The following is a 15749-nucleotide window of genomic DNA, read 5'->3' as shown; positions in this document are numbered from 1 at the left end:
GTAGACACTTGTCTGATAGCACGAGTAACATAATTAACATTTTAGAAAAGTTACAAGTGAATATTAATACCAAAGCAGTCTTGATATTTGTGGACGCGGAGAAAGCTTTTGACAACATTTCTTGGAGTTTTATGAAGAAAAATTTACAGGGGATGGGGGTTAGTCAAGGTTTTGAAAATGGTATAGGTGCAATTTATTCAGAACAAAAGGCTAAATTAATTGTGAATAATGTGGTGACGGAAGAATTTAAGATAGAGAAAGGAACACGACAAGGTTGCCCAATCTCTCCATTGCTCTTTATATCGGTCCTGGAGGTTCTTCTAAACATGATTAGAAGGGACCAAACAGTTAAAGGTATACAAGTTGGAGCTAAAGAGTACAAACTGAAAGCATTTGCTGATGATTTGGTATTGACACTACAAGAGCCAGAATCTAGTACCAAAAGAGTACTGGAATTGATTCAAGAATTCGGACAAGTAGCGGGATTTATGTTGAATAAGATGAAAACTAAAGTCTTAGAGAAAAATCTAACAGTGATGGAGAGAGAAAGGTTTCAGAAGGAGACAGGGTTAACACTGGTTAAGAAAGTGAAATACCTAGGGGTTAATATGACTGCCAAGAATGTGAATCTGTTTAAGGATAACTATGAAAAATGTTGGATGGAAGTGAAAAAGGATCTAGAAATATGGTCAAACCTGAAGTTATCATTGCTAGGCCGAATTGCTGCGATAAAGATGAATGTATTGCCAAGGATGTTGTTTTTGTTCCAAACATTGCAAATATTAGATAAAATGGAGTGTTTCAAGAAGTGGCAGAGAGATATCTCTAGATTTGTCTGGCAGGGCAAGAAACCTCGAATAAAATTTAAGATATTAACCGACGCTAAGGAAAGAGGTGGATTTGCCCTGCCAGACTTAAAACTTTATTATGAATCAGCCGCTTTTTGCTGGCTGAGAGAATGGATGCTTCTTGAGAACACTGATGTGTTGGATTTAGAAGGTTTTAACAATGTTTTTGGGTGGCATGCATATTTGTGGTATGATAAGGTCAAAGCACATAAAGCGTTTAAAAACCATATTGTCAGAAAAGCACTGTTTAATGTTTGGGTAAGATATAAGGATTTGCTTGAAAATAAAACCCCAAGGTGGCTGTCACCAATGGAAGCGAAGGCTCAGAAAAAGCTCAATATGGAGGCCAAATGGCTGAAATATTGGGAAATTTTGGAACAAGAGGGAGACAGATTAAAACTGCAGACTTTTGAAAAATTAAAAAATAGAGTGTGAGATTGGCTTCACTATTATCAAATAATGGAGGCATATAATTTGGATAAAAAAATTGGCTTCCAGGTGGAAAAATCAAAATTGGAAACAGAACTGTTAGACCCCAAAACTAAGAATTTGTCAAGAATGTATAACTTGCTGTTGAAATGGAACACTCAGGATGAAACGGTGAAATCTGTTATGATTAAATGGGCACAAGATGTTGGACACAACATTATGATGGCTGACTGGGAACAGTTATGGACCACAGGTATGAAGTTCATGGCATGTAATGCCCTAAGAGAGAATATAATGAAGATGATATACAGGTGGTACATGACACCAGTCAAGCTTGCGAAAATTTATCACTTGCCCGATAATAAATGTTGGAAATGTAAAGAGACTGAAGGTACATTCTTTCACCTTTGGTGGAAATGCCCAAGGATCAAGGCTTTCTGGGAGATGATCTATAACGAAATGAAAAAGGTATTTAAATATACCTTTCTTAAGAAACCAGAGGCCTTTCTCCTGGGCATGGTCGGCCAATTGGTGCTAAAGAAGGACAGAACTTTATGTATGCTACAACAGCAGCAAGAATACTTATTGCAAAGTACTGGAAGATACAAGATTTACCCACGCTGGAAAAATGGCAGATGAAGGTGATGGACTATATGGAACTGGCGGAAATGACTGGCAGAATCCGAGACCAGGGAGAAGAGTCGGTGGAGGAAGATTGGAAGAAATTCAAAGTTTATTTACAGAAGCATTGTAAGATTAATGAATGTTGGAATGATGTTGGAATGAATTCATGTGATTTTAGCAGAAATGCCACAAAGATTTAGAAAAAACAGACTGTTAATTGGGGAAAGGAGGGAAAGTAAACTTATATTAATACCAAGATAAATTTACAGGACAAAAATTTGAAAAGAGGGAAAGGATTTGCTGAAATGGATAACTGACTTAGAATACAAAAAAGGGGTGTGTGAGGAGGTCAGGGAAATAAGCTAATGAAAGAAAACAAATGGGAAGAGTTGCTGTATTTTTTCTTGATTTTTCTTTTTGTTTAATGGATTTTAATTCTTTGTTTTTTTCTTTTTGATCTTTCTTTTTTCTTTTTTGTATTTTTTCTCTTTTTTTGTTTAAAAGGATGTTTTTCTTGATGTTTCTTTTTGTACTTTTAAAAACTTTAATAAATATCTTATAAAAATAAATAAATGTTTAAGCACTACTATTGTGCATCTTAAGTTATGATATTTATTTATTTATTATTTCCCCAATACTGCAAAGTCATATAAAGTGTGTGTGTGTGTGTGTGTGTGTGTGTGTATGAATGTATGTTGTGCACAAGATCTCATTTAAAACCAGTGCAACATAACATATAAAACTGAAGAATAATACATTAAAGAAATAAACATGCATAATGTGTTACCTGACAAGAAGGTTATTAAAACATTGGGGGGGGGAGTTGTTAGAAAAATAATATGCATGTTTATAAACATTTATTAATGTTATGTACTGAGTTGAATAGGATCCAAAATGCAGCAGTCTGATTGGTCCTAGAACAATAGGATTCAGAATGCAGCAGTCTGACTGGTCCTAGAACAATGCAGCAGTATGATTGGTCCGCAGGAGACACCCAATCCAGCTCCAGGTGGAAGTGAATCCACAACCTGATTGGCCTACAGGAGAATCCCGGAATTAGCCAATCACGTGCAGCCAATTGCGTTAAAAATGTATGTAAAGCAGATATTGTGGGGGAACTTCCATTCCTCCTCACCACTATGAGCTGAATAAAGAGCATGAAATCCACTCTCAACTCCGAGTATATTTCAATTAATAAAAAGTGGAAATGGATCCATAGATATTATACCAGTGATCAATCTTTATTAATTGCAAAGTTTTCCAACATTTGCGTATTACCGTGCTAGCTGCTGTTAGTAAATTTGTTATTAAATCCTAACTTACAAAGCAGGCAAGATTCTTTCCTAATATTCCTTCCAATTAGATGTAATCTAACAAATGTTTGAAAAACTGATGGTTGATGAAGAGCTATATATCTGCCTTAATTAACTCTTTCTTCAGTTCAAGGACAAAGAGCTACCAGCGTATCTTGTCCTTGGCATTTGCTGTCAAGGAGATAAACGAGAACCCTGAACTTCTACCAAATGTCAGCCTTGGCTTCCACATTTATGACAGTTATACAAATGCAAGGATGACTCATCAGAACACCCTGAAACTTCTTTCCAGTCATAAAACTGTAGTCCCCAACTTCAAATGCAATAAGCAGAAGAATCTGATGGCCGTCATTGGAGGACTCGACTCTGAAATCTCCCTTTACATGGCTACTCTTTTAGGCATCTACAAGATTCCACAGGTAAAATATTTGCATTGGCTATGCAGCTTTCCCACATGGAAACCTAGCCAGATGGGCGGGATATAAATAATAACTATTATTATTATTATTATTATTATTATTATTATTATTATTATTATTGATAATATTTACCTTTCTACTATTGGCCTTTTCAGTTTCTCTTTTGTTCTTTATGGAAAGAAAGTGTCAGTCAGCAAACAATGAATGTGTAGTTAACACAACTGTGTAATTGGCCCCCTATTCATGCAAGAGGAAAAGTGAACAATTAATCCCATTCTTTATGGGAAGGCACAAGTGGTAACCCTCCCTCCCCCCAAAAAAAACAACTACAAATGAAATTGCTACCACTTAAGGATATGTCTTGCAGCTGGGCCAGAGCATCTCCCACTGGCAATTGTGACACCTCATTCCAGTGTCTCTGGCATAGAATGGGTAGTCAAAGACAGAATAAGAAACCTAGCAACTGACTAAATGATCTAATTAATGAAGTCTTCCTTGTTCATTTAAATAAAATATACAATAAAATACTAGCAACCAAAGAAATGGGATCCTCATAACAGAGGGTCCTGGTTGTGCGCGAGACCCAAGAGCTCACCTGATAGGGTTAAAATGGGGGGGAGGAGCAAGAAGTCCTGGCCATTCCCCTGGGATCACACCAGGGGATTTTAGCCAATAGCCAGTGAGTGGTGTGATCCCAGGGGCTTTAAAAACGGCAGTATGATGCAAGGAGGGGCACTTCACACTGTTGAACACCTGCCCACCCTCCCTAGTTTAGGTAGAGTCGCTTGACCTTGCTTTGGTTTGGGTCACCTGTTTTGGAACAGGGGCTGGGTAGTAATTTTTCCATTTTGCAGGTTGGCTTTAGCCATTTGGTTTTCACCTACCCCTTGGCAAATTATCACAACTTGTAAGGTGGCGGTTAGGCATTGGCTCAGTTGGACTGTGGGGAGGGGAGGTGCGGCCATCACCTGCCCCTCCAGGAACTGAGTATTCCATTAAAGGAATCTGGGTGTCCTGTATCTCGTCCAAAGTCTGCTTGAGGGGCTAGGGCCATGCCAGGACCACAGGAACCCCAGGGTGAGCTTAGGTTCGTCCTCATCGACCTAGCTCCCTTGTTTGGTTTACCCCATTGGACGATCACCCTGAGAAGTGGAGTCAGTTATAGTGGGGAGTCAATGCCTAAGCCAATACCGCTCACGTGATTGTATTTCAATAAAGTTGTGGCCAAAAATTTGCCCCAAAACATAAACTAATATAAGTGTCTGTGTGTATTTATTTTGGGGGTGGGTCTTGGGGCCTCGAGACGCAAATGGTACAAGCAGTAAATTACAACTTGGTCATGAAAAAAACCATAAATCCCTTACTCCATGTATGCCTACTTGACTGCTTTGAATGACAGAATTAACACTACTACAAGTGCCACATAATACCCATGATGCATTTGTAAGAACTTAACTATTTAGTGTGACAACATAGGGACACCCTGTCTATTCTTTTTGGCACCTGTTAAAACTGTGGGAGGCAGTGGAAAACAGAAGTGCCTGATGTGCTCTGGTCCATGGGGTTGTGAAGAGTCGGACACGACTAAACGACTAAACAACAACAGCAAAAACATTCTTGTTTAGGCAAGCCTACCTAGATGCTTAGAAAGTTGAGGAAATTTTAATGTGTTCTAGTATTTTAACTTTTACATATTTTAAAGTAGGCTTGTAAGTTGTCATTTGATTTTTTTAAAAAACAACAACCAAGCAACGTATAAATTTTGTGAAATAAATAAAAAAAAGGTGCCAAAGTGTAGCCAACCAAAATTGGGCAGGGATTGTTTATAAAGTGCATACAACATACCTATGCAAAGTGGAAATGCACAATTAGAACATGTAAATGGGAACAGGCATAACACACTAGACAAATGGTTCCCTCCTCACTCAAAAGTTCGATCTACCCCCTCTACCCCTTAGCCCACTTTCATTCCCTAGATTCTCACAAAAGGATTCAGTCATTGGAGAACACTGAAAGGAAAGAGCATCCTTCATGTTCTCTGAAGAAGGGACCTTTAGGTTTAAAGCATTTGGTGGGAAGCTGTATACCATTGCTGGACAGCAACACTTCCAAGAATGCCTTGACAGGAGTGCAACATAATATGAGGTGATGTTTCTCTCAAGTCATTCCAGCATATGTGGGCAGTGGAAAGCTGAGTAACAAAGTTTGAAATTTTTAAAGTTAACAACAACAACAAAAAGTAGAAAGTGGAAACAATTTGGCCACTTTGTAAGGGTTGTAAAGACTGTGGAGAGAATAATTGGGTGCACCCTCCCTACCTTGGATCAAATCTATGCTTCCAGGTGCCATAAGAAAGCTGCAGAGATAGTGCAGGATAGTGCGCACCCGGAAATTATCTCTTTCAGCTTTTGCCTTCTGTAAGAAGGTACAGGGTTATAAACACTGGGATTAGCCACCAGAGAAACAGTTTCTCTTCAAATGCGATTTCGGTTTTAAACGCAGTGTAAGATAGTCTCTATGGGAGTATATTGTATTTAATTATGGGATATCAGAGTTTTTAGGGGGCTAACCAGGCTGGGATAGCTGGGATAGAAGGCTTGTTGGTTTTAGAATGTCTGATGTGGATTTTTTCAATTTCGTTGTTCTGTATGGGACAATGACAATAAAGATTATCGTATCGTATCGAATGATGGTCAGTGGCAAGTCCCTGCTATATAGTTTGAAGACATTTGTTTTCTCCATTATGACTTTTCAGGAGTATGTTATGTCAACCCCCACTCACCCAATGAACTCTTGAAAAAAAGACTTTCCTGACATTTTACTGAAATTTACATGTCTTTTTACTTAGATTGCCTATTGTGTAATTGCTCCAGTGACTGATGTTAAAACCCATCTCCCTTCATTCTACCGGATGGTGCCCAATGAAGAATATCAGTATGAAGGGATAGCTCAGCTTCTTCTGCATTTTCAATGGACGTGGGTTGGGATCCTCACAATGGACGATGATAATGGAGACAAGTTTTTCCAGACCTTGATTCCAATGCTTTTGAAAAATGGAATCTGTATAGCCCTCAAGGGGAAAATTCCAGCCACCTCTCAAGCAGCAGCTACACTTACTTCCTTTGATTCCATCTTGGACGAAGCTATTTATCTATCGAATGCCAGTGTTCAAGTGTTGGTTGTAAATGCAGAAACTATTACTATCTCTTTTTTGTTGATTAAAATATATGCATATGCAGCACTGGAGGATATCCTACCATTAGCTATGGGGAAAGTGTGGATCATGACAGCCCAATGGGATTTCTCAGCAGACACAACACAGACGGATATGGATATGCAAGTATTTGATGGTGCCTTCACTTTTGCAATACACTTAAATGAAGTGCCGGGGTTCAGAAAATTCCTACAGACTGTTCGTCCTAAATCAAAAAATGAAGATGGGTTTATTTTGCTCTTCTGGGAAATGGCATTCAACTGCTTATATTCTGATTCTATGGATGGCATGGAAAATAATAATAATGCCTGTAGTGGTGAAGAGAATTTGGAGAGCCTCCCTGGGACACTCTTTGAGATGAGTATGACTGGCCAAAGCTACACCATCTACAATGCAGTTCATGCCATAGGACATAGTTTACATAAGATGTACGCAGCCAGGCGGAAACACAGAGCCATGCCAAACAGAGGTAGAGTGAGTCCAGTAAAAGTACAACCTTGGCAGGTAGTGTTTCTCATCCAAAGTTAATTTCTTTGAAAGCTGTATGCACATATCTGCTAACAATGTCCTGTGTTCCTTGAATACTTTGCGCACTCACGTGACTTCTTTTCTCCTTGTAATTTTTTATTAATAATACGAAAGGTGGATAGAATTCCAGTGTTAAAAGAGAACAGGAAAAAACTGCTGGTTTATTTATTTGGAACAAACAAACTTTTCTACCCTATTATAGAGACACATAATTATTCTATTATATAATCCATATTAGGGCAACATATTCATTAGGCCAACTAAAATGTTGCAAAACATGGTCGCCTAATAAAGTATTAGCCTACTATGGATTTGGAGCATTGGTTTTTCTTTTTATAATAGTCCCACACAAGTATCTTTCTTTTTTTGTTTGTTATTTTTATGACTTTACATATAATGATTTGGTGTTGTTAAGTATAATATTTTACTGCTTAAATATGCTGGATGTGATTAATTTTACAAGTGCCACTTATATGCAGAAAATGAAAAATTTTGCAAAAAGAAACAGTTATTTCACTATTTCCTCTCCATTTACATCAGAGGACAAGGAAGGCATATATACTTCCCTATACCCCGAGGTTCACAGAAAAGATCAACATAAAAGCCACAATATATTTAATCAAAATAAAAATAGCACCCCAATAACACCTCCCCATTGGTCCCATTGGTGCACTGGTGGGAATTTTTATTTTGGAAGATGTTCAGTAGGGCTTGTTCTGGGGTAACTTCTAGTACCTGTTTAGTCATTTTGCTTACTGTATTTTTTGCTCAATAAGACGCACTTTTTCCCTCCTAAAAAGTAAGGGGAAATATCTGTGTGTCTTATGGAGCGAACGTGTGGTCGATCCCTGGCTCCCTTTCTGGCCCTTGCCCAGGCCTCCATTGTTGAATGTTCTGCAGACAGAGGCTGTTTGTTTCCCCAGTGACATGTGATTGGCTGATTAGATTATATGTCTGGAAACTGTAGAAACAACTCCTTTTCCTTTCCTAAAGAAGCTGCAAAACTGAGTTTAACCCTATAAAAACAGGATTTTTTTTCCCTTTGCAAAGTCAGCTCAACAACTTTGAGCTGATCCTCAAAAAACTGGGGCTTTCCCCCTTTCCTCCTCTAAAAACTAGGTGCGTGTTATGTTCAGGTGCATCATCTTATGGAGCGAAAAATACAGTATTTCTTGTATGACTGTTGTCCAGAAGAGTTGGGTTTGGGGGCACTCCCACCACATGTGGAGGTGTATGCCTGTGGAAGTGTAGCCTCTTCAGCATTTTTGTGAGGTTCCTGGGTGTATCAGGGCCAGTTTCTGTGGTGTTCGGTACCATCTGTAAGTGAGTTTCATAGTGAGTTCTTTTCTTTTCAATGATAAGGGAGGTTTAGACCACATTCTAGTCTACTGAGTGGCATTAATTTCATAGCCTATGCCATCTTCCCGTTGTTTTTTTATTGTGTTGAAATCATATAAATTCTTTAATGAGATTAATTAAATAAACAGGGGTTTGTGTATATAACAGGTCTCCTACATAGGCACCGCCATTACACTTCTTCAAAGGGTTTTGAAAATATTGATAATAAATGAAATTAAAATTAAAAATTAAAATAAAATGTGGGGGGGGGGTTGTGCCTGTCTGCACATCTCCGCTGGCAGGGGAGGGCCCATGCCGCATTTGTCTTTCCCCAGGGTGGTCCCCAGAATGTGGTTCCTCACTGAGCCCCAGTCTGCTCTTTTGCGCCAGTTACCAAGGATATTGGCTAGGTGTCAGGCCTGGGCTAGGCTGCACATTCCCTGACGGCCTCCCTGACTTTCTCGGTCCCCTCCTGCCATTCTCACTTGGCAGTGGTGTTGGTGATGGCAGCAGCAGTAAGTTGGAAGCCTCCAGTCCAGGAATTTCATTGGGGCTGTCTTGGTCCCGGTGGGATCAAGATTGTCAGGGTATGGGTGTGTGAGGCTCTGCGCTGCCTCTTCACTTGTCATTTTGGGCACCCTGGGCTCCCTTTTCATTGCTGTGATGGTGAAGGTGGTGTGGGGACCAGACAAGCAGCTTGGTTGGTTCTGGTGGTCCCTAGGAGTTCAGTGTGGCTATGGCACTCACTATCTTGCCTCGCCAAAAGTCCCTCTTTTTAAAATTTTTGGCCTGCACTTTTTTTCATTCCAGCTTCACTCTTTCTTGCGAAGTATCTCCTTTAACAACAGTGCTGGTGACAGAGTGTCATTTGATGAGAATAGTGAATTAGTATCTGGATTTGATATTGTAAACTGGGTACTTTTCCCAAACAAATCGTTTTTACGAGTGAAAGTAGGAGGGATGGATCCACAGGCTTTACCGGATCAGAAATTCACAGTGAATGAAGAGGCTATCACATGGCACAGAATATTTAACCAGGTGGGATCCAAATATAGAAACAAGATAAAACTTATATTCGTAAGAGGCACAATAAAGAACCATGCCAGGTGATTCCATTCAGTAGGACAGTCAATCTATCTGTCTACTTATTCATATGTACATGGAAAATATAAGAGCAAGTGCTAAATGGGAAGAGTTCCAACAATGAGCCTTGATAATTCTTCTTACACTGATATATTATTATTCTCAGTAACATATATGGGGGACTAAATCATATAGCAGAGTGGTTGACTAAATAATTATTTTCTCTCTTATTAATTCAGTTATATATTGCCCATATATATTAACACCTCATTATTTGAAAAGTATAAAGGCCAATCCAAATTTTAAAACATTGTAATAAATAAATGTAAGTCAGTGGAAGAGAAGGTAAATGTAAAACTGCTGCCCTACTGTATTATCTTGACAAAATGAAAAAAATGAACAAGGCATCAACTTCAAAGGTTCATTTTCCTAGTGAGCAGATTTTTTTTTTTGTATAATAAAGTCCTGGTGCGATATCCTGGCCATTCTTAGTTCTATGTTAGGAGTTTTCTTAGACACAGCCAAACAGAATTAAGAACAGAATTTGATATCAAAAATGTAAGCTGGTTGTTTCTAGTGTCCTATATCCTTGCTCTGTTCTTTTCACTGGTCCTGCATTCTCATTTCTAATCTTACTGAAAGGTAGAAGAAACAGCTTGTGAAGGAATCAGCAACTGGCCGATGATGAGCTTGAATCAATTTGTCCGAAAGCCACACATGCAAAATCAATTTCCCCCCTTTTCCCTTTCTGTCTATCTAGTATTAATGTACAAAATTCTTGTGGGATTTGATGCTTTTGAATCACTTAAATCTCATTTACCATGGGACCCAATGTTCTCAACAGCAGCATTTTGTGTGTGTGTGTGTGTGTGTGTCTGTTTGTAAAGGTACATCAATTTATTTCTCTTCATTTTTAATGGATAGGTGCTGCCACTTGCCAGATGTAATGATCACTGTCATCCAGGCTACAGCAGAAAAAAGAAGGAGGGGGAGCCATTTTGTTGCTATGATTGCACTCCATGTCCGGATGGAAAGATTTCAGACCAGAATGGTAGAAGACATAGTGACCTAAATGATGGATTGCACATTGAATCCCCCTTTTCTGCTGTCAATATAGTTCCCTAAAACAGAATGTGAATGACAATTGTCTAGTTCTGATATAGATCCATAACATTTTATATTAAGTCCAGATAATGTGTTTGGTATACTGCCAAATTTCATCACCATTGCCATGCTTTTCTAGAAGGGATTTCTATCTCTTATTTCAAGTCGAATGATGTGTGTGTTTTTGATGTACATCTTGATACAGAACATTCATATCATGAGTGTATTTGAAATCTCTGGAAGACAGAGATTTGTGCTTCATCCATAGTGATTCACACCACCAGTGTAGTTATACATTGATTTCTCAATGTATACACCTCCCACATGTATGGTTGCAGAGTCTTGTTATTGTTTTACCTAAGAAATATAAAAATATTTGTGTGTGTGTCAAAGATGAATGCTGAAATGATCTAGCTTGCTTAATCCCAGCTGGATGTTCTGAGACCAAAAGAGCAATGGCACCAATGTAGAGGAAGAAACTTTCAGAAAGTATTCCCATTTACTCTTATTTAATCAGACAGTTCTATGCTGAGTTTGTCATCTTTGATTATTGAGCGATTGATACAAACTTTGTCCCATTTTCAGATATGGACAACTGTTTCCAATGCCCAGAAGGTCAATTCTCAAACCAGAACAAAGATAACTGCCTTCCTAAGACCCTTAACTTTCTCTCTTTCACGGAGCTCTTGGGGACCACTTTAGCCTTCTTTATTTTGTTTTCTTCTCTAATCACAGCTGCAGTGCTGGGGATTTTCATTAAGAACAAGGACACCCCTATCGTCAAAGCCAACAATCGGGAACTCACCTACTCTCTTCTCATCTCTCTACTGCTTTGCTTCCTGTGCTCCTTGCTATTCATTGGCCGACCTAACATAGTGACCTGCTATTTAAGACAAACAGCGTTTGGTATCATATTCTCAGTGGCTGTCTCCTGCATTTTAGCAAAAACCATTACTGTGGTTTTGGCTTTCATGGCCACCAAGCCAGGATCCAGGATGAGAAAATGGGTGGGGAAAAGATTGGCCAGTTCTGTTCTTCTTGGCTGCTCCACTATTCAGGCCATTATATGTGCTGTTTGGTTATGTACTGCTCCTCCATTTCCACATTTTAATATGCATTCTCTGACTGAAGAAATCATACTGGAATGCAATGAAGGGTCTGTGACTTTGTTTTATTGTGTTCTGGGGTACTTAGGATTTCTGGCCACTGTCAGCTTCATTGTGGCTTTTCAGGCCAGGAAGTTGCCAGATAGTTTCAATGAAGCCAAGTTCATCACTTTCAGCATGTTGGTCTTTTGCAGTGTTTGGTTGTCTTTTGTTCCTTCTTATTTAAGCACAAAAGGAAAATACATGGTGGCTGTGGAGATCTTCTCCATTTTGTCCTCTAGTGCTGGGTTACTAGGTTGCATCTTTGCCCCCAAATGCTACATAATTATCTTGAGGCCTTCCTTGAACACAAAGGACCAGCTAATAAGGAGGAATATCTAGGAAATTAATTGTTTGTATAATTATGTATACAAAGATAATAAATTGAGCCATTTATTCAAAGCAAATATATGTACTAACTTCTTCAACTTTTCAAGTCTTCTTCATTGAGTGCTTTTGTAAAAAATATCAGGATAAAAATGTAACAGATTTAAACATCTTGTTGTGTACAAACTGTGGATTACAGTTTAAAATAGTGGTTATGAATCTGACTCAATTCTCTAGCCATTGTCTGTTGCAAACTATTGTCTGTAATTTCTGCAAAATCATAAGTTAGCATTTTTGATGAAGTTCTCCTCTAGGCTATACAGCAGGAGGTGGAAAAGTGATGAAGCAATAAAAAGGCCAATAAGAGCAATATCAATTATTTATGGTCATGAAAAATTTACTGGCCAATATGTTAAATTAATACAGCAATGAGCCATTTCCTCCAATTTGAAAAAATCCAGTACTATGTATATTGAAGTGCTAGTTTCATAAACATAAAACATAAAATAAAAAGTGTTGTTGGGGCATTAACAGTGATGCTAAGTTGTATTTGTGTTTAGGAGAAATATGAGGGGAAAGTTGATTTACAGGCATGCTTACGTTTTATGTTCCTTCGTGTATGATTATACTTCCAAGGAGAAATTCAAATTTTCACATAGTTATTATCATAAATAACAATTTCCCCAGATCTACCATGAATTTTCTGTTATATAATCTCAGATTGCAATAAAAATTCTGAATTAAATTACCGTTATTGTTATCCTCACCACCACCATCATTTCCCACACATAATACTACCTTTCCCCCTGTGGTTTAATTTTATTGCCACCATATCGTTCCTTTCCCCCTTAAATTAAAGGGTATGATATATTTTTATGTGAGGGTCAGGTTCCCTTTAGTATAAACTTATTGATGCAGATTTTCAGATGCACATACTCCTTCATCGTCTGGTTAGAGTAAAGGTCTATCCAAGGCTATGTTTATTTAGACATGGCGATTGCATTGCAGAAGACCCACACCCCATCAGCCAAAATCTCTTATAAGCTCATCAATGGGATGTTCTGCCTACATACGGAGCTAACAGCTTAAAGGGATGATAGCTTTTTCACAACCAGCTTAATAAGAAACCACAATAAGCTAACTTCAGAGGGAAAACACAAGAAAAACAGCATTGCTGAAATCAAAACCGCCAACATTCTGTACTTCCCTAGTTCTTTTACCTTCTCTGACACCTTCATGCTAACTTTCTTTTTACATCTATGAGAAACATGCCCTTAAGATAGAAGTAAGCTCAGGCCTATTACAGGCCCAGTTCTTTGCAAATCCAAGACCCATATATTCAGCTTCCACACTTTACAGTGCCAAGTTGCAGGAAAGTTTCTTGCAATGAACAGTGCTTTAAAAAAAATTATTCCTGGGATCATATTCCCTAATTTTTTGAACTCTTTTGTATACTGTTTTATTGTCTTTAAACTGTATCTTTCAATCATATTGTACTTTTGATCTGTAAATTATTGTTGTTGTTGGTGGTGGTGTTTGTAAAAAAGATTGTTCAACAATTAGGGATTTTAGAAAATGCTAAGCAGTTTAAAAATGCTTTGGAATAACTAAAATATTGACCTAACAGATCAAGTGTATCACATATGTTATAGTGAATTCCAGCAAGCCTAATTTCCTCAGCAGTAGACACCCCTCTTGCAGCCAAGCATTCTTCCATTATGCCAGCAAAATTATGGTAAATGCAAGCCAAGTTATGCTGGCTGTACAATGCTGTCAAGTCCTAGATTCTACCTTATCTTTAAACTAACTGATTGAAATTACCTTCCTAGTTTTTTTAATTCATCTGGAAATTTAAATAATTTCTAAGGTATTTTGATATTCTGTTAGTACTCTGTTTAGAGTGTGGGTAGAAAATGTGGTGTTCAGGCATACAGCCATCTCCAGTATTTTCAGTCAGTCATTGGAGAACACTCAATGAAGGACGCAATCTCTGTGTTCCATGAAGAGGAGACAATTAACCTTCATAACATTTGTCAGGAAGTGAAACTGGTAAGAAATTGGGAACGCTTTCTGGCCAATGACACATCCAAGAATGCCTTGACAGAGATTTAGTATGATGTGATGCTCCTCCGAGTCACAATGATGTGTGGACTGTGGAAATCTGAGGAACACGTATTGAGCTGCTTGAACCACAAAATAATTTTATTTTTAAAAAGGTTGAAAAGGAAGTAAAAAATGGAAAATACTTCGCCACTATGTAAATTTGTCACATGTCCTGGAACTTAATATCTTTTCAACATGTTTCGCCTCAGTTCCTCAGACTCCATTACTGAGAAAATGAGTAAAGTCATAGGAATCTCTTCAGCACATTTTAGCCAACATGTCACATGTGTAATATAAAAATTGTGTTTATAAACTGCACTGGGTGATATTGAACTAAGATTTAGAGTAGAACCATTAAAGTAAATGGCCACCACTTGGTCCTGTTTGTTAACTTCAGTGAGTTTATTCTTAGTAAATTTTAGTTGAAATTTAATTGTTATCCACAGTCTTCTGCTTCTAGGCTTTCAACATAACCTCATAGGCATCAATTTTTGCCCCCACACCACCACATTCTGCAGCAGTCACATAATGTTGCCATTAAATTACAACATTGTGTCCCTGGAAATACACTGGCAGGTATTCCTAGATGCTGCCATATGCTAAGGCTACACTGGAGAATAGGACTTGGTCAGTGTCCTGAGGCTCTCCAGCTGTTGTAACTGGAATATAGAGTTGCTTGGGAAGCTATGCTGAGATACAGCAAACATTATTTTTTTCTGCTGCAAGTGTTAACGTGCACAGTGCAATACAGTTGGGAGGTGGCTTCAATTATCACAAATTACTAAATGCCATAATCTATCTTGCTTAATCCCAGCTGGATGTTCTGAGACCAGAAGAACAATGAATAATAGAGACTGATTGCTATTCAAATATCCTGGTCACAGTTAGTACTGGGATGTGGGATGGTGGAAAAATTGGGTTGCGGCATTCAATCTGATATTTGGGTGATCCTTTTTATCAAAAGAATTCAGATCCATTGTTGAAACCAGGTTGATGGTGGATAATAGATCCAAGTGGAGATTTTGAATCAATAAGTGGTGTGGGATGACTGGGGCATTTGTTTTGCTCTTGCTCATTTTGTGGCTGCAACTGCCTCACACGGAGTGCAGGGCAGACCCTTTTATGTGCACCATGAATGATCCTTTCCAGCTGCCATACCAGTATGGTCAGATAGGGGACCTCACTATTGGAGCTATTACAGCTCTGTATGGCTGCATTTTTGATGAAATATCATTCAGTGAGCACCCGACAACGAAGGCGGTAGATGGACTTTT

General features: G+C 38.4%; 1 protein-coding gene across 4 annotated transcripts in view; it reads left to right on the top strand.

Moving 5' to 3' along the window:
- The window catches only part of LOC310746579 (vomeronasal type-2 receptor 26-like), a 239622-nt gene that overhangs the window by 5805 nt on the left and 218068 nt on the right, over nt 1-15749 (top strand). For 2 of the 4 annotated variants that reach the window (XM_083580474.1, XM_083580475.1), the window contains exons 2-4: nt 3342-3633; nt 6482-7351; nt 10721-10847. In XM_083580474.1, the coding sequence (XP_083436600.1) occupies nt 3342-3633; nt 6482-7351; nt 10721-10847 (1289 nt within the window). Of the gene's footprint in view, nt 1-3249; nt 3634-6481; nt 7352-10720; nt 11163-15749 lie in introns of those variants that run through there. The other 2 variants (XM_083580473.1, XR_014540756.1) reach the window with 2 other exon arrangements.

The sequence above is a fragment of the Podarcis filfolensis genome (genome assembly GCF_964270895.1).
Source record: "Podarcis filfolensis genome assembly, chromosome: 13".
Taxonomy (NCBI): Eukaryota; Metazoa; Chordata; class Lepidosauria; order Squamata; family Lacertidae; genus Podarcis; species Podarcis filfolensis.
This window is presented reverse-complemented; position numbering and strand designations above follow the sequence as displayed.